A 20,663-nucleotide genomic window follows, 5' to 3' on the forward strand; every position below is an offset into this window, starting at 1 on the left:
AAAATGGTTTTCTAACTCAATGGGTGAATAAATATTTCAATATTTTAATGGGTTCAGCTGAACTGGAGTAACCCAGAACTGTTTGTCACCGGTATTAAATTATTTACATCAGATCTTTTCCAGATACATTTTTCTGAGAAAAACAATAATGTCAGGAAAGAATAAAAGGAAAGATATAACCAGGTCCGTTGGAAGGGTGAAACAGAATTGAAGCCCCTAAAACACTGTTGCCTACTTCACAGATTAGTCATCAGAGGTCATGGCACCAGCAACATCACCTCATGTAGTCCTTTCTGTGGCGAGACCATGGTTGTGCCTTGTCTCCCTCTGCTCCCGCCTAAGGGTGACTCTCCAGTATGCCCAGGGATCTTGTGAGCTGCCAGTTACCCTTCCAGTGCAATCCTTTCTGTTTAAGTTAACCAGCTTTAGTCTCTCTGGTTTACAACAGAGAATACTGCTGGAGAATCTGGTACCAGGACTGGGCTACCGGCAGCGATTCACCTTAATGTGTAGAACTGATCTGCCGAAGGACCTGTAATTACTGGGTAGAAAATTGAAAAAAAGCTCTTTGCTACATTTGGTTAAATTACAATCAATCATGGATCTGGAATAAGAGCAAAGTTTTCCGGGACACGTTAGGGGAATATCAGGATGTTGCAGTGTGTGGGCCGTCATTAAGACTTTTCAAGAAAGAGATAAACTCAGTCTTCTCTGGACACAAAGAATAAAGAAAAGATGGTTTTTATAATAAATACTTTTTCTCCCTGTCGTTGCTATCCAAATTGACTGAAATACTGATAATTTTGATTCTTTGCATTGACAGAAAATATACTTTTATCCAAATTTAAGGTCTGATATACTGAGGCAGAAAGAATTCTCGGAGGGTAAGATTAGGTAAAAGATAAATCCGAACTGTTAAGCTTCTTTCAAATACCTCTGGTTAACCCAGTGGTTTCAACTTCAGCCATACATTATTTTTTAAAATATAATGATGCTTTTTTCCTGGCCCCTGGAATTCTTATTTAATTAAATTTTCTTAGAAAGTGGTTTGAGTATTGTTTTTTAAAAAGTTCCCTAGATAATTCTTGAAGAATAATTCTTTCTCATTGAAGAAATCTCTGGAATGTAGCCTAGAGGACAGAATCATATTCCAGTTTTGATTTGTCTCGGTTTGAAGCCATTAATTGTGAACTGGAGGGTGGTTAGTGCACAAGACTTGCTGTGAGGAGACAGAAATCCCCACATCCAAAAACTGCACATAAATGTGATCTCTGGGTTTGGTTTCCAGCCAACTAAACAAACACGAAAAAAAATACGTTGGAAGCTTAGCGAGGTTTTTAAGATAATTACATTGAAATAAAATGTGACTTTAATGTTCTGTATTTTCATGGTCGTGATAATTAAATGAAATACTCTGTAAATTACCTAGCATAGTGCCTCATACAAAGTAGACACTGAGTGAGGGAAGTGTTTTATTATTATTATTATTGTCACTACTATTATTATTGTCTTTCCCACACCTCCTCCTCCTCCTACTGCTAGTGGTACTACTACTACTGAGAGCCAGAGACCAGGTGTTTTCTGAGTAAATCCAGTAAATAACCACAATTTTAAGGTGTGTTTCTAATATCTGCAGAACATGTGATTTGTATTCTAACAATTCTTTTGGATCCCTGAATGCATTTCACCTAAGGAAAAGTTTGTGGTCAATAGTGATTAGGGTACCAGACCCAGTCATTCTGAAAACTACCCCCCCAACCCCCTGATGTGATTTACTGACAGTACAGCGAGTACTGTTTCCACAGTAAATGACCATGATTTTTTGACAAGGTGTTTCTGTCAGTATATACTTCAGACGTCCAGATAAACTGAAGACGTGTTAGGGAGAGGAGGGCTGCCAGCATTCCAGTGAGGGATCCAGCAGAGGACTATTTGATGAAAGGCCAGCATCAGAGAGGGTACTGGATCAAGAGGGAAGAAGAACAGGGCAGGGAGGCCACTCTGATGGAAGTTTCCACGTCAAGAAGTATAGGAGACCAATCTGGGCAGGGGCAGGGGCAGGGGCAGGGCCAGGAAAGAGGGATGAACTCAAAAGTTGGGGCAGCTTGGTGACGGTGCAGTGCAGTCTTGAAGTGGTGATTTTGTGATCTCTAACAATCTGCAAGGGTTCTGAAATCACTGCTGTGTTACCTCAGTGTGCACTTTGATACTTAAGAAAGAAGTTGTAACAGATCTTAAAGTGCCAATATTCTGCCCTTTTTTCTTATTTTTGACAAAATTTAATACTGAGTCCCATCTCCACCAGTCTTTACTGAGTGAGATTTATGGTGTTGAAATTATTTGGCAAGAATCAGTTATTTTTTGAGGCAAATTCCTTGAAATCAATTAATATGACTCATGCTGGCCTTAAAATATCTCCAAATTTCTTGCTTATAGGTGTGGTTCTTTTTGTTGATTTAATTTATGCCCTGTTTGAAGACAATGTGTCTGTAGTACCCTCTGTAGTATGTATGTCTGCGTTTAATTTTGTGTTTACCTGTCTACATTCTTGGTTCAAAGGTAGAATCACTAATGTTCCCTTTCCAGAATGTAAGAGTACGTCGTGACTGCCTATCATTTGATTGTCTAGATCCTTTGTTGGCTGCTAATAGGTCATCCTTCTTATTTAATCTTTTTCTGAAGGATTCAGTGTATTTTCAAGAACTTCCTAAAACGCGATGGAGCTACATTTTTAAGCTGCGTCTTTGCTTCGTTTCTGCACATGCCTTTGTCTACGGCTCTACCTGCTCACTTTTGGCAATTGCTTTGATCATAACCAGCCTGAGTTATAGCTGAGAAGACTCAGGAAAGAAATTTCGAGTCATAAAATTTCTATCACACATATCAACACTGGGTTAAGAGAAAAATAAAAAATTTTTCATTCATTTAGAAAGTAAACAAATGATTCTGTCTTCAATTCTACTTGCAGAACGTAATACACTCAATGATTGTTGCAAAGAGGAGAAGGGATGGTTATAACAAAATAAATGCCGGCTTTGGGCTGAGGGAGATCTGGGTGCAAACCCAATCTGAAACACTTGGAAGCTATGTGATTTTTTAGGCCAAGTGATTCATCTATATAAGCCCTCGTGGTTTTTTGTCAATAATATGGCAATAATTTTACTGCAAAATATCATTCTGTAGATTAGAAATAGTGTATGAAAAGTGCTGGGCAAACAGTAGGAATCGTTGTGATCAGTAATATTTACAAAGAGATGATCAGGTAAGAATATAATGCTCCTTACAATAATACTCCTGAAAGAAACATTGTAAGGTTTGGGATGCAACCATTTCCTTTGATTTTGTTATAATATCACAAATGTATATGGCGTATATTTAGCAATAATTCACTAATGGTTTATTATTGCTTAATAAAGACCATTTTTCTAATGACCTGTTTCCATGTACATCATCTAAGCTGTTGCTTCCAATCTTTGTTCATGTATAGAGAACTTTTTTATGTGAAAACATTCTATAAACACATATAGTATGATATTATTATTGGTAAATATTGATTGACAGAATACCTAATAGCAAAAAGCTACTATGAATTCAATAACAACTTAAGTGATTTTGTATTAATCAAAATGAATTCTCAATGCATTTAAAAAGTAGCAAACGTGAATGAAACATATTCATTCACTAAAGATAATATTTAGTTTACATATGGATTTACATGCCGCTGGTCATATCTTCATGGCTGCTCATGGTCCAGAGCCCCAGACTGAGAACTAGGGTATAAATCAGACTTTTAAATCACCCTAGAAGCTCTTTTTTGAGCTCTTCTGGTTATTACAAAGCCTATCTGTATCTTCAAAGTCAATCACTATTCTCACTGGTAATTAAGTTTTATGTAAGGAAACATAGTGTATAGCTTAGTATATGACCTCCTTTGCTCAATATCGTGTTTGCAAGATTCATCCATGTTTTTGCTTATATCAGTATTTTCTTTATTTTTATTGCTGTATAATATCCTCTTCTCTGAATACTTTTTTTATCAATTATATTATTGATGGATATTAGGATTGTTTCTAATTTGGATCTATTATGAAAAAATACTGCCATGAACATTCTTGGATTCTAGTAAATGCCTTTTATTGTACGTATTTTGAATGGACCTATTTCTCAGAACGGAATTTCTAGGTCATAGTTTGTACATATTTTGAGCTCTGGTAAATACTGAGAAATGATTTTTCAAATTGATATTTACAAATTTTCACTCCATCCGTCAGTCTATAAGGTTACCAGAGGGGAAGGGGGGAGGGAGGATGGTGAAAGGGATAATTCGGTACATGTGTGTGGTGATGGGTTGTAATTAGTATTTTGGTGGTGAACATGATGTAATCTATGCAGAAATAGAAGTATAATGATGTACACCTGAAATTTTTACAATGTTATAAACCTATGTTACTGCAATAAACAAAAAATTAAAAAAAAAAAAAAGAATCTCTTTACTTCCAATCCTTGTGAACTCTTGGTATTTTCTGTCTTTCTTTTCAGCAATTTGGATAGGTAGATAATGCTGTCTCATGTAGTTTCAATTTGCATTACCTTGAAGAATAAAAAGATTAAGAAGTCTTAAGATACATCTATTTGTTACTTGGATGTCCTCTTTGAATAAGTGCCTATTCAAGCCTTTTGCTCAATTGAATATTGGCTGGCTTACAGTTTTATTGATTTGTAGATTTTTCAATAAATTAAATACATGAGTCAGATGTAAGTATTACAGGTATTCTCTCCTACTTCTTGGCTTGAGTTTTCTTTCAATGAATTTCTCTTAAAGTTTTTATTAGATAAGGAGTTCTTAATTTTAATGCAGTTCAACTCATCATTTCCCCCCATATAGATAGCATCTTTTGTGTTCTTTCATGGAAATTCATATCTACCCCATATTCTTGAAGACAGCTTCCTGCATTGTCTTCTAGATATTTTTCTTTATTGTATTACCTTTCTCCTTTAGTTCTATAATGCACTTTAAATTATTTTTTTTGTATCAGGTTTGCATTTTCAGTAATTACCTCTTCAGATATTGCTTTTACTTCATTGACTCCTTTTTCATGGGACTATAATTCTACACATATTAGACATTTTCTTACATTTTTTCTCTGCGTTTTCTAACCTATTTTATTCCTATGCTTCAAGCTAAGCATTTTCTTCTGAGCTATCTCCAATTCATTAATCCTCGTGTCTAATCTTGTTAATCCCACCTGTTGAGTCCTTAACTTGTTATTTCATTTTTAGCTCTATAATTACCTTTTGATTTTTATTAACAGATATTAAGCTGTCTACTAAAATTCTCTACTCTGAAATATATTTTCTTAAACCTATGAATCAGTTATCACAAAGTCTTTATATTATATATTAACATCTGGATCACCATTGAATCTCTTTCTATTTTTTCATTTTATTTTTTTCTTTCTTTTTTTTGGTGAATTGATCTTGTGTTCTATTAGCCTGATAATTTATGGTTGAGTCTTAATCGTAGTGTAAAAATATCATAGGGATAATTTCCATTTCTGGAAGTGTTGTCTTCTTCTAGAGATGATTTACTTTTGCACATTTCAGACTTATCTCCTGAACCTAGTATTGGAACTGAGCAAATTTAAAGCTGGGTTTCAGTTATTTTGAGGGCTGGTCTATTTTAGGTTTCCGTTATACTATGAGGGTAGCCTTCCAGGACCTGGTGTATTAATCAGGCTTCTTAATGGGCCCTGAGCTCCATCTTCTCCCCCGCTGCTCTGCAAGACTGCCCACCCCTCTAGGTACCACTCTCTGCTTGATTCTCAGCCTCTGGGCTCTACCCTGCTTAGAAATCAGCAAATGCCAGAGAGAAAAAAATGACACCAAGTAACGATTTCATTTCAGCATTTTCCCTTTCCTCTGAGATTTTGTCCCCTCAAACCTTGGTTGTCTTGGTAACTTTCTGATGACTCCAAGCAGATTTAATGCATTTTACCCAGCTGTTATGGTTGCTTCTTTCAGTAAAGTTGGTCTGAAACAAGCTAGTCCACCATAACCAAAAGCCAAGTCTCAAATGTAACATATTTTTGATAGATTAGTCATGGCCTGTTCTACAAGAATCTGAAGAAACAATAACTTTCCATTTGCTTGATGTCACAACTTTCTTCTCTAAGTAGCATCAATTATTTTCACTTTTCATCATAAAGGAGTGTTTCTAATTGACATTGTCTTTGCTGACTGCCTCCCTGATGTATTCCCATTTTGAAATGTAGGGCCCCAAACCAACCATGAACTTTTAGTGCACACCTGACCAATACAGAAAATAACAGAATTCTGACTACTTATGCTTGAGATTCTATTTAACTGAGATGTCTCTCTGAATCCTTTCCAAGGACTTCAGGCTGCTTTTCTCTTTCCATTCCCTCTCGTAATATTTATTATAGAATTTTTCATATCTTATTTTAATTACTTGTCCATCTCCACCACTAGAATATATACCTTCCAAGGTCAGAGACTATGTTTTATCTGCCCTTATTCCTGTCATATCATTGAAGCTAAACATGTTTACTGAATGAATAAATAAGAGAATTCCTTGCAACTCCATGTTTAACTTGTGATTCACTAAAAATACCAACTCTTTTCCCTTTTATGGGGTGTGGTGTAGGAGAGTGCCTTCCTCATTGGACATTTCATTGGCAGGAATAGGCTGGCTATATCATTTAAATATATCTTTATTTCATTCACACATATATTTAAAAACTCATTCTGTAAGATCCTCACAAACATGGTGCTATTGTCGAAAGTTGTTGATCCATAGCCAACCAAATAAGCTGTTCCGTAGAAATATATTAGTAAACACACAGTAAATAATAAGCCACCTATCACACATAGATTTACTGAAATTTTATGGATAGGCATTTATTGACAGTTTTTTAGTCTTTTCCTGATATAAGGCATATGTTTTTCTTTTATTTTAGATTTTTTTACATCCATTTCTATAATAATTGTAATATAATGATTGCTATTTTCTGAATTCCCACCAAGTTATGTGTACTAAAACATTCCCTGTAAATTAGATGAATTTTTCCATTATAAAAACCATAGTAGTAATGTGATAAATTCTATGTTAATGACATTAAAAACATAATTTTTCCATAAATACTACTGGCCACAAAGTGAATAGAACCCTGAATAATATTGTTAAAACAATATGCAATTTTCAAAAACAGATGGTTTTGATTGTATGGGAGAAAGATTTGACATTAGTTTTTTTCTTTTATTTTTGCAACTGAATGAACTTTTTATGGGGATTACCTCAACATTCATTAGTGCTTTTTAGGCACGAATTCGCTGGATTGCCCTTTCCTGCTAATCAGAGATGACTTCAATATCTTAGATTTATAATACTAAAAAGTTCAGGAAAAATTTAAATAACCTGAGGAGTTTTTCCAGTTTAAATTGAGATGCTCTTATCTGTCATTTTGTTCATTTAGGCAAACTGGAAAAACGACATTCATGGGTTGGTTTTTTTTTTACATTTTTTCCAGTTTTATTGAGAAATAATTGATATACATCGTTGTATAAGATTTAAAGATTGAACATGATGGTTTGATTTACGTGTATTGTGAAATGATTGCCACAATAGATGTAGTTAACATCCATCATCTCATGTAGATACAATAAAAAGAAAAGAAAAAAAAATTCTCCTGTGATGAGAACTCTTAGGATTTACTCTCTTAACAACTCTCCTGTGTATCATACAACAGTGTTAACTACAGTCATCATGTTTTATATTACGTCCCTCATACTTATTTATCTTATAACTGGAAGTTTGTACCTTTTGACCATCTTTCTCTAATTCCCCTTCCCCCAACTCCCCCTTCTGGTAACCACAAATCTGATCTCTTTTCATATGAGTGTTTTGTTTTTTGTTTAGATTCCACATATAAGTGAAATCATACAATATTGTCTCTGTCTGCCTTATTTCAGATAGCATAATGCCTTCGAGGTCCATCTATGTTGTCGCAAATGCTAGGATTTTCTAATTTTTTTTATGGCTGAACAATATTCCATTATATATATGCATATACATATACACGTACATATATCACAACTTCTTTGTCCATTCACCCATTGATGGACACTTATGTTGTTTCCTTGTCTTGGCTGTTGTAAATAATGCTCCTATGAACATGAGGATGGAGATATCGTTTCAAGTTAGTATTTTTGTTTCCATTGGATATAATTCCCAGAAGTGGAATTGCTGGATCATGTGGTAGTTCTATTTTTAATTTTTTGAGGAATCTCCATACTGTTTTCCCTAGTGGCTGCACCAATTTATAATCTTACCAACAGTGCACAAGGGTTCCCTTTTCTCTACATCCACACCAACATTTGTGATCTCTTATCTTTTTGATAATGGTCATTCTAACATGCCTGAGTTATCTCATTGTGATTTTAATTTGCATTTCCCTGTTGATAAGTGATGTTGAGCATCTTTTCATGTACCTGTTGGCCATTCATATATCTTCTTTGGAAAAATGTCTATTTGGCTCCTTTGCTTATTTTTTAATTGGATTACTTGGTGTTTTTGCTATTGAGTTGTATGAGTTCTTTATATATTTTGGGTATTAACCCCCATCAGACATATCATTTGCAAATATTATTTCCATTCTGTAGGCTGCCTTTTCACTTTGTTGCTGGCTTCTTTTGCGGTGCAGAAGCTTTTTAGTTGGATGTGGCCTCACTTGTTTATTTTTGATTTAGTTGCTTGTGCTTTAGGTGTGATTTCCAAAAAATCATTGCCAAGACCCATGTCAAGGAGATTTTTCCTGTTTTTTCTAGGAGTTTCATGCTTTTAGGCCTTACATTTAAGTCTTTAGTCCATTTTGAGTTAATTTTTGTGAGCGGTATAATATAGAGATCAAGTTTCATTCTTTTACATATGAATATCTAATTTTCTCAGCACCATTTATTAAGGAGACTGACTTTTCTCCATTGAGTATTTTTGGCTCCCTTGTCAAATATTAGTTGACTGTATATACTTGAGTTTATTTCTGGGCTCTCAGTTCTGTTCCATTGGTCTATTTGTCTGTTTTTATGCCAGTACCATACTGTTTTAATTACTATATCTTTGTAGTATAGCTTGAAATCAGGAAGTGTGATGCTTCCTGCTTTGTTTTTCTTTCTCAGAATTTCTTTGGCTATTTGAGGTCTTTTGTGGTTCTATATAAATTTTAGGAATATTTTTTCTATTTCTGTAAAAAAAAAAATGCCATTGGACTCTTGATAGGGATTGCATTGAATCTGTAGATGGCCTTTGGTAGTATTGAAATTTTTACCATATTAATTCTTCCAATCCATGAACACAGGATACCTTTCCATTTATTTGTGCCTTCTTCAATTTCCTTCATCAGTGTTTTGTAGTTTTCACAGTAGAGATCTTTCACTTCATTGGTTAAATTTATTCCTAAATATTTTATTGTGATTTTGTTGTTGTTGTTGTTGAGGAAGATTAGCGCTGAGCTAATGTCAGTTGCCAGTCTTCTTCTTTTTTTGATTGAGGAAGATTACCCCTGAGCTAACACCTGTTCCAATCTTTCTCCACTTTACATGTGGGTCACCACTACAGCATGGCTGACAAGTGGTGTAAGTCGGTGCCTGGGATCCAAACCTGCAAACCCCGGCTGCTGAAGCAGAACATGCCGAAATTAACCACTATGCCATGGAGCCGGCCCCGCTAAGTATTATGTTGTTTTTGATGCTATTGTAAATGGGATGGATTTCATATCTTTTCCAGAGAATTTGTTGCTGGTGTATAGAAATGCTACTGATTTTTGTATGTTAATTTTGTATCCTGCCACTTGACTGAATTAATTGATTAGTTCTAACAGTTTTTTTGTGGAGTTTAGGATTTTTCTGTATATAAAATCATATCATCTGCAAATAAAGACCATTTTGCTTATTCTTCTCTAATTCTGATGCCTTTTATTTCTTTTTCTTGCCTGATTGCTCTGCTAGGACTTCCAGTACTGTGTTGAATAGGAGTGGTAAGAGTAGGCAACCTTGTCTTGTTTTCGATCTTAAAGGAAAATCTTTCAACCTTTCATCACTGAGTATGATGTTAGCTGTGGGCTTGTCATATATGGCCTTTATTCTGTTGAGATATGTTCCTCTGTGCCTAATTTGTTAAGTGTATTTATCATGAACAGATGTTGAATTTTATCAAATGCTTTTTCTGCATCTATTTGGATGATCATATGATTCTTTTCTTTCATTTTTTTAATACGATGTATCCCATTGATCACTTTGCATATGATGAAACATCCTTGAATTCTAGGGATAAATCTCATTTGATCATGGTGAATGATCTTTTCATGTGTTGCTGAATTTTGTTTGCTAGTATTTCATTGAGATTTTTTGCTTCTATATTCATCAGGGTATTGGTCTGTAGTTTTCTTTTCCAGTAGTGTCCCTATCTCACTTTGGTATCAGGATAGTGCTGGCCTCACACAGTGAGTTTGGAAGTGTTCCCACGTTTTCAATTTTTTGGAAGAGTTTGAGAAGGATTGGTATTAATTCTTTTTCAAATGTTTGGCTAAATTCACCAGTGAAGCCATCTGGTCCTGGGCTTTTCTTCATTGGGAGATTTTGATTACTCCATACCAGTAATTGGTCTATTCAGATTTTCTATTTCTTCCTAATTCAATCTTGATAGGTTGTATGTTTCTAAGAATTTTTTTTTCATTTCTTCTAGGTTGTTCAGTTTGTTGGCACTAACTGTTCTTGGTAGCCTTTTATGATCCTTTGTATTTCTTTGGTATCAGTTGTAATGTCTCTTTTTTCATTTATAATTTCGTTGATTTGGGTCCTCTCTGTTTTTTTCCTTGGTTAGTCTAGCTAAGGGTTTGTCAATTTTGTTTATCATTTTCAAAGAACCAACTCTTAGTTTGGTTAATCTCTTCTATTGTTTTCCTGTTCTCTGTTTCATTTATATCTTCTCTAATCCTCATTATTTCCTTCTTTCCACTAACTTTGGTCTCAGTTTGTTCTTCTTTTCTAGTTTCGTAAGGTGTAGAGTTAGTTATTTGAGATCTTGCTTGCTTCATAATGTAAGTGTTTATTTCTATGAACTTCCCTTTTAGAACTGCTTTTGCCACATCCCATAAGTTCTGGTAGGTTTCCATTTCCTTTTTTCTCAAGAAACTTTTTTATTTCTCTTTTAATTTCTTCTTTGATCCATTGGTTGTTGAGGAGAGTGTTGTTTAATTTCCATGAATTTGTGAGTTTCTCAGTTTTTCTATTGTTATTGATTTCTAGTTTAATGCCATTGTGGTTAGAGAAGATACTTGGTATGATTTCAGTCTTCCTGAATTTGCTAAGATTTGTTTTGTGGCCTAACATATGGTCTATCCTAGAAAATGTTCCGTGTGCTCTTGAGAAGAATATGTATTCTACTGTTGTTGAATAGAGTGTTCTGTATACGTCTGTTAAGCCCATTTGGTCAATAGTGTTGTTCAAATCTGCTGTTTCCTTGTCAATTTTCTATCTGGATGATCTATCCCTTATAGAGAATGGGGTATTAAAGTCCCCAACTCTTATCATGTTGCTGTTTATTTCTCCTTTTTGCTCTGTTAGTTTTTGCTTTATGTGTTTAGGTACTCCAATGTTGGGTGCATAAATATTTACAACTATTATATTTTCTTGATGGTTTGACCCCTGTATCATTATATAATGATCTTCTTTGTCTCTTTTTACCATTTTTCTGTAAAGTCTATTTTGTCTGATATAAGTATGGCCACCCCTGCTTTTTTTTTGGTTCCCATTTGCTTGAAATGTCTTTCCATCCCTTCGCTCTCAGTCTATGTGTGTCTTTAAGACTAAAGTGAGTCTTTTGTAGGCAGCATATCATTGTATCTTGTTTTTTCATCCAACAACTGGCATTCATTGCTACACCACAAGGATCTGAGCCCAGGGAGGTGGTCTCCCATGTGGACACTGACTTCAACAGGCTGCACCTGCTTTGGAGTATGTGGCCTTAGCTTTTCGTATAGTGGTGGTTCTCTCCAGGATCACTAAAGGAGCTCCAATAGCATATCAATTACTGACATACCTATTCAGAGTTTCTGATTCAGTAATTCTGGGTTGACATCCAAAAGTATGTCATTCTAACAAGGATCCAGGTAGCACTTATGCTGCTGGTCTGAAGAGCACACTTTGAGAACTATTGCCTCATAGGGTCTCTTGTGGTCATAGGTTGTTTCTGCAGATTCTCTTAGAGTGTCCTGTTTTAGGCTCTAAAATTTTATACAGTGGTAAAATTGCAGGTATGTCTATCAAGGGAGCACTCTCAGAGAAAAAGTAGGCCTCCTGGTAGCCCCTGGAGCCTCACTGTGACTATAACATTACTTGTTCCTCTCTGTATTGAGCAAAGGAATATTGAAGGCTAGTTGTTACAATTCCTGAAGCTCATCCCAGAGTCTAAGTACATCAAGATTAAGGTTTCTCCTTGTCTTTCTCCCTACTTCACTTCAAGGCAACCAGTAATGCACGTTCTAGATTCCTGTCCAAATATCAAGAAATGAGATTTCTGTTTCCTTTTATGAAGGGTTAGGTTATTCAGATAAACCTCCTGCTAAAAGAGCTATAAAAAGATGGATAAAATATGTTTTAAAAATGGGTAATTGGGCATAAAATATTCTAAGTTTCTTGCATTGACTGGGAAGTGGATAAAAGTACCAAGTGTCATTCAGAATAATGTCAAGAATATTATATATATTTTCATCTCCATGGTACAAATTTCTAAAAATAGTAGGAAAATATATAAGTAGAAAATTAATAAAACTAATACACTAGAAAATGGAATAATACACAGAAATTTAGAATAAGACAAATGGAGAAAATTAAAAAAATATAAACTAAGGGGGATAAGTAGAAAGCAAATAGTGAAATGAAAAACAAAGTACAACTATATACTGCTTGCAAGAGGTGGAAATGATACAGAAATATTGAAAGTTGAAAAAGTTAGAAAAATAGTTATCATGTGAACAGTAACAAAAAAAGTGCATCCACAAATATAAAGAAAAAAGTTTCAAGGGAAAAGCTTTACTAGAGATAAGTTGAAACATTTTCTAATTATAAGTGTTCTCAGAATGATATAACAGTTAAAAATTTCTATGTCATTAACAATATAGTTTCAAATCAAATAAAACAAAATTTGACAAAATCACTAAAGGAAATCCACAAATCCACAATTCTGGGATATAATATACCTCTTGCCATATGTGATAGAGTAAGAGGATAAAAATCAGCAAAAAAGCTAGAGTAAGGACCTCTAAAAATTCTCTTCTACAAAAATATTGAGAACAGAGGCAAAAATTGTAAAAATTAACTTTTTTTCAGTTTACTGAAAATTAACCAAATACTTGAAGGAATCTGGGGAACATTTATTTAATTAATACACTAAGTAACAAGTAAGTAATCTCATTAAGACCAGGGAGCTTTGTCACATTTTAACTTGCCTTATCACCATGCCTCCTATGCAATAGTCTTGAAAAGCAACAACCCACAATCACGATGAAAACTGGAAGCCCGGCAGTCATTGGAGAGTCTAGAAGAGGATTGGAACCCCTGCAAAGCCTCATTCCTAGAGAAGTGTCCTTCTTTGACCTGTCCAGTGGTTCTCTGGAGGACTTAACTTAAAAAATTGTTTTTATGTGACATGACTCAATTCACCACTGCAAAGCCTTTCCCCAGGGGTGTTTGCTGAAAACAAGAAGAGGCAATTGTTTAAATTGGCAGCTGCTAAAGGTGGCAGATAACAGTTGGGGCAAGCAATGGATTAATCAAGAAATAGAAAAGAGAACATTTCCCAATTCATTCTATGAGGCAAGTGTTACCCTGATACCAAAAATAGACAAAGATATCACAAGATAAGAAAACTACAGGCTAACATCTTCATGAATATAGATGCAAAAATCCTCAACAAAATACTAGCAAACTGAATCTTGCACTATATAAAAAGGATTATACACCATGACCAAGTAGAATTTATGCCAGGAATGCAGGTTTTCTTCAACATACAAATATCCATCAACGTAATAACCAAATACATTTGGTTGATACACTGTATTGATAAAAATAAAGAACAAAAACTACATGATTCCTGTGATGAAAAAACACTCAAAGTAGAAAAAGAAGTGAATTTTCTCAGTCTGACAAGGATTACCTCCTGAAAAATTAGACAAGAAAAAAAGAAGACATCCTTATGGGAATGGAATAACTAATAGTTTCACTCTTTTCTGATGACATAATTGTGTATATAGAAAATCCTTAGAAATTCCCCCACAATTTCAGAGTCAATAAATGAGTTCAACAAGATACATGATCAATATACAAAATCAATTGTATTTCTATCCACTAGCAAAGAACAATCTTAAAATGAAATAAAGAAAATAAGTCCACTTATAATAGCACCAAAAAGAACAAAATACTTAGGCATAAATTTAATAAAAAAAGAGCTTGACTTGTACACTGAAAACTACAAGAAATCATTGGAATAAGTTAAAGAAGACTAAATGAATGAAAAGACATCTTGTGTACATGGATTGGAAGTTCTAGCATTGTTAAAACGGCAATACTCCCTAAGTTGATCTATAGATTTGACGTGACTCCTATCAAAGTCTCAGCTGTTGTTTCTTTGCAGAGATTGACAAACTGATCCTAAAATTAATATGGAAATACAAGGAAACTAGAACAGTCAAAAGTATCTTGAAAAAGAGCAGAAACGTAGGAGAACACACACTTTTAGATTTCGAAACTTATTACAAAGCTACAGTAGTCATAATTGTGTAATACTAGCATAGGATAGACCTACAGACCAATGGGATGTAATTAAGAATCCAGAAACAAACCCACTTATTTATGGTCAGTTGATTTTCAGCAAGAGTACCAAGGCAATTTTAACAAATGGTGTTAGGACAATTGGATGTTAACATACAAAAGAACGAATTTGAATCCCTACCTCATTCCAGATGCAAAAAACAGGTCAAAAATCATCAAATAGTGAAATATAACAGCTAAATTTATAAAATTCTTAAAAGAAAACATAGATGTAAATCTTCATGACCTGGCATTAGGCAATGGTTCCCAGACATGACATCTAATGCACAAGCAACCAAAGAAAGAATAGATAAATTGGACTTCATAAAAATTAAAAACTTTTGTGTGCTTCAAAGGACACTATCAAGAAAGTGAAAAGACCACCAGAAAATGGGAGAAAATATTTGAAAATCATGTATTTGATTAAAGTCTAGTATCCAGAATACATACAGAACTATTGCAATTCAACCAAAATAACTAAAAATAACTCAATTAAAAAGTGGGCAAGTAATTTGTCTACACATTTCTCCAAATTAGGAGAAATGCTAATTGAAACAATGTAATACCACTTCACATCCACTAGGATGGCAAAATCAAAAATAAAGACAATAATAAGTGCTGACAAGAATGTAAACAGATTGTAACCCTTATACATAGCTGATGGAAATATAAAATGGTGCAGCCTTTTTGGAAAATAGTTTGGCAGTCCTCAAAAAGCAAACCATTGAGTTTTTATATGACCCAAATAATTCCACTTCTAGGTATATACACAAGAGAACTGAAAACACATATCCACTCCAAGACTTTTACATGAATGTTCATAGCAGCATTATTTATAATAGCCACAAAGTGGAAACAACCTAAATGTACATCAACTGATTAATTAATAAACAAAATATGGTATACCCACACAATGGACTATTATTCAGCCATAAAAAGTATTGAAGTATCAATTTATGCTACAACATGGATGAACCTTGAAAACAGTATACTACATAAAAAAGTGAGACACAAAAAACTACATATTGTATGATTCCATTTATGTGAAATATTCAGAGTAGACAAATCCATAGAGATAGAAAATAGATTAGTGCTGTCAGGGTCTAGGGGCAGGTAAGAATGGGATTGAATGCAAATAGGTATAGCATTTGTTTTCAGGGATGAAATGTTCTGGAATTAGACAATAGTGACAGTTGTACAATTTTGTGAATATACAAAAAACACCAAATTGTACACTTTTAAAATGGTAAAAGGGGTTAATTTTATGACATGAAAATTCTATCACAATAAAAAAATGTATAACGTTTGGACTAATTGTTAAGTTATGTATTTATAAAAATTGATCCTATGCCATACTATGACATATTTCATCAAATTTCAAAGGATATAATCATTCAGAATGTGTTCTACTATTAATCCAGAAATAAAACAGATAACTAGAAAATTTCATTATGTTTGTAAATTAAGAAAAATGCTTCTAAAAACCAATGGATTAAGAATGAATCACAGTAGAGATAGAAAAACATTTTGAAAATACTAATTACACATCAAAACTTGTTGATTGTAACTTAAGTCATAATGCTTAGGGGAAAATTTAGTAGCTACAAATGGAAAAACAGAAGGGATAAAATCAAAGAGCTCATCACCTACTTCATAGTATTAGAAAAAGAATAACAATTTAAACAAAATAATTCAAAGGAAAAATAAGAAAAACAGAATTCGAGGTATGGAAAACAATCTGACAGTGGATATGATCAGCAAAATCACAAGAGGGCTCTGAAACAAAATAATGAAATTGGTACAGCTCTAGAGAGATTTATACAAAAAAGAGACAGAGAGAAAGCAAAAACGTATGTTATCATATTGATATGAAAAAGACGAGAGCACGATAGGTACCGACATCGAAAAGCCATGAGACTATTATGAACTGCTGTATATCAATAAATTTGAATATTTAGATAAAATAGACAACTTTTGAGAAAACCAAAAGCTTAGAAAATCTTCACAAAAAGAAATAGAAAATGTAAATAATTTTATGTCTATAAGAGAAACTGAATTCATAATTTAAAATCTTCCCACAAAGGCCCATTTGGTTTGGCAATTCATGAATTCCACTAAACATTTCAGGAAGACATATGTTAATCCTACATAAACCCTTCTAAAGAATTGGGGGAAGAGCGTCTTAACCTTCTTTAATTAGCCTTTATACTAAACCTGACAAGGCCATTACCAGGAAAAAATTACTGGCCAGTCGTATGCAAATTATAAACACATATGCAAAATGGTAACAATATGTTAGTATACTGAATCCAAAAATATATAGAAAGGACCATTTATCAATACCAGGCTTGGTTTATTCCATAAATACAAGGTTAATTTAACATTCAAAATGTATCAATACATCTCACCATATTTTCAGAATAAATGAAAAACATCATATAATCATTTTTTCAGAAACCTTTAGTTTTTCATTTTTTTTGTTCAATGAAGTTAGATACAGTACCATTTCTATAACTATTATTGAGGTCTCTGAGCTTTGTGTAAGCACTATAATAAAATATGTCAACTCTTGAGGGCATTCTTCTTCAGGAAAACCTGCTAACAGCAGGACCTTTTGAATCACATCCCGTAGATCAATCTGACATTACTTTTCCAGCTACCCCTCCTGAGATCTCTCTGAAGCTACAAAGAAAAGGAAACAATAATTCTTTTATGGCTGTCTGAATGGAATAATTACTGAAATGGAATCTCAGGGTACTTCTGCACCCACCTTTGCAAAAGTGTGCTTCTTTGCTTGTTAAAACGTTGTTAGAAAAGGAATGAAAAGTTTTATGTATGTGAGTCGACTACAATTCACAGATGATATCTTCCCACTTTGAATTCCTGTCTGTAGCAGTTACTTGAGGTGAAGAGAGGCAACCCCGTCTCGAATAAAATCTGCTTACTGAATGACCATTCACTCCCAGACTATATTTTTTTGCTAGTCGAACACAATTTAAATGTTATGGTAATATTATAGGCACACCACAAACTGCTTCCTAATTCCAATTTAGCTATGTATTCTTTCCTCTGATATAAATTGCCTGATATTCTAAATTATTAAATGCAACATCATGATTTGGGTAATCTGAGGTTGGTGTAAAAAAACATGAATATGGGGGCTGGCCCGGTGGCGCAAGCGGTTAAGTGCGCGCGCTCCGCTGCGGCGGCCTGGGGTTCGCTGGTTCGGATCCCGGGCGCGCACCGAAGTACTGCTTGGTAAGCCATGCTGTGGCGGCGTCCCATATAAAGTGGAGGAAGATAGGCACCGATGTTAGCCCAGGGCCGTCTTCCTCAGCAAAAAAAGAGGAGGATTGGCGGATGTTAGCTCAGGGCTGATCTCCTCACCAAAAAAAAAAAAAAAAAAAAAAAAAAAAAAACATGAATATGAATGCTAACATCTATTAAAATAATGATGTTCCTATACTTTTACACCCATAAAATCAAGGAAAAATCCATACAATTCTGCATTGTGCCTTATGTTAATGAAAAAAAATGGCAGAAACCATATCTATGACTTACAATGAGGTATTTATCCATTTTCTCCCTTTTTATTAAGATAAACCTCAGCTAAAATCTTGGCAATGCTATTTGTTCAATTTCTCATTTGTATAATTTTTGCAAGAATACCTATTTTGTAGAAATTATGTGAGGATTGCATGAGATAACATGAAACTTGACTGAGTGGTGCCTAGCATTTAATATGCCCAGTCAAAGTTGTGTTTCCTTGACTTCTTTCTTGTACCAGACAATTTCATTTCCATGTCCCACTCACAGACCCAGAAGAGAGAGCTCCTTAATCCATCTCTTCTAATTGGACCAGAGATATATTCTTAATCTAATGTAAACAAATTTGTAGGTTTGGACAAACCAATTATCTTTTCTCAATCAATAAACTCTGTCATGAATACTGGGGCCAACTGGTCTTTTCCTGAATTATAAGATTATGTGAACTTGGTTGGGTGGCTCCCACATTAGGTACCATACAAAAAGAGACAGTGGAGGCAGTGAGCGGAAATGTAAGGGGATGCAGATGTGGGTGAATGAGAGGAATTGTAGAGTTCCCAATGTACAAAGCTAGCACCATTTTTTCCTGATATTCCTGATCTCATATTTATTTCTCATTATGCCATGTCGTTAGAGTCTGCTGTACTGTTTTGTATGTCCTTTTTAGGCATACATCTTTTTTGCCTTAGCTGGCTTGAATGTGCTGTGATCATTAAAATCAAATGAGTTTGAGTTATAAACTCCTCCACTGCTTTTTAAATTCTGTTATTTAGAGCAACTATTTTGTTAGCTTTCAACATGTTAAGTTACATCATGATATTTGTTATTAATACTGATTTTTCAGTAGACTATAAGATTGGTTAATAGGTTTACTGATATCATACAGTGTGCTTTGAAACTGAGCCTTTACATTAAAAATATTAGTGGATTCATCATATATTCCAATATTGAAGAAAAACCAGAATACAAAGATTACATAAGCCTAAGGAGGAAAAATGATCAAAACAGCTTGTCCAAAAAATTGAATAGGTTGTGCCTGAAATACCGTGGTCCTAAATTTTATTACATATTAATATTTATGAATATACTATTTAGAATGCTTTTGGCAGGAGTAAAACGAAAAAGACCTAATTAAAAGGCTAAAGTTATTTATTATGTAAGAAGAAGCAAACTATTCAGCGATGTCAGCAAAGATTCTGGTTCCTTCTGTCCTTTCACTCAGCTGTCCTCAATGTGTTGGCTATAGTCCTTAGTCTGGTCTTTTCATGCATCCAAAATGCTGCTGCAGGCTTTATAATCCAATACAGCCTTGTCCAAAACACAAAGGGCAGTTGCCCATCCTAGATTGTTTTTAAATCCTGGAATCTAGATTCCTCAAAAACCCCCCAGCACTTATTCTTAAATCCCATTGGTAAAGTTTCTCGTGCGCTCTATTGTCTAAGCAGAGTTATGAAAACTTCCCTTTTATTCTCAAATGTGCCCCCATTTGGATGATAAATTATGACTACTTTAGGTTTGGTCACATGCCTATGCCTGAGGAGCATTAGATACTGAAAAAAAGAAATATCTAGTATTTTTAGCCTTTGTCATGGAAAGCTATTCTGGCAGGGAATAAGGTAATGGCTTTGGGGTAGGCAACCTACAATGTCTGCCACTTGTTAAGTGCTAAACAATTTCCAATTTCTGGTTATGAATTAGACATTGTGCGAATTAGATTAAATAATTTATGCTGAAATTCTCTGTAATCATCTGGATGTTTGCGACTGTGAGTTTAGGAAGAAGTACAATGAGTCAATTTTATTATTAGGGAATCCAGTTTTGTCTTCTATATCAAAATAATGATAAAGATAAGACTAGCAACATCAACTCTTTGCTTATTTTTTGTTACTTTTGATGATATCATAAATATTTTCTTTGGTCTTCCTCTAGAATTAGACCCAGTGACCAAGCAACTTATGCTCCAAACAGCTCAACCAACTTTTGGCCATCTAACAGATGTAAGTAAAATGTTTTAAGTTATAATAAATATCACTATTCATGGTGATTAATGCAAGTGTCTATTATGTTTTAAAGTTTAGTAGCTTTGCTACTAAAATGATTATAATATTATCCACTCTCTAGACAATAGTGGAATAAGATATTTATAAAAGTTCTCACAATGATCCATCCACCTACTTATATGTTTTAATGTTACTTATGGTAATATTTTTGGTAACATGGAGACTTATAACAGACTA

At 34.2% G+C, this 20,663-nt stretch overlaps 1 protein-coding gene across 3 annotated transcripts in view; it reads left to right on the forward strand.

The window, feature by feature from the left end:
* The window catches only part of CNBD1 (cyclic nucleotide binding domain containing 1), a 310,066-nt gene that overhangs the window by 242,487 nt on the left and 46,916 nt on the right, over positions 1-20,663 (forward strand). For all 3 annotated transcript variants that reach the window (XM_058528986.1, XM_058528988.1, XM_058528987.1), the window contains exon 8: positions 20,356-20,423. In XM_058528986.1, the coding sequence (XP_058384969.1) occupies positions 20,356-20,423 (68 nt within the window). The remainder of the gene's footprint in view (positions 1-20,355; positions 20,424-20,663) is intronic.

This window comes from Diceros bicornis, chromosome 33 (assembly GCF_020826845.1).
Source record: "Diceros bicornis minor isolate mBicDic1 chromosome 33, mDicBic1.mat.cur, whole genome shotgun sequence".
Classification (NCBI taxonomy): Eukaryota; Metazoa; Chordata; class Mammalia; order Perissodactyla; family Rhinocerotidae; genus Diceros; species Diceros bicornis.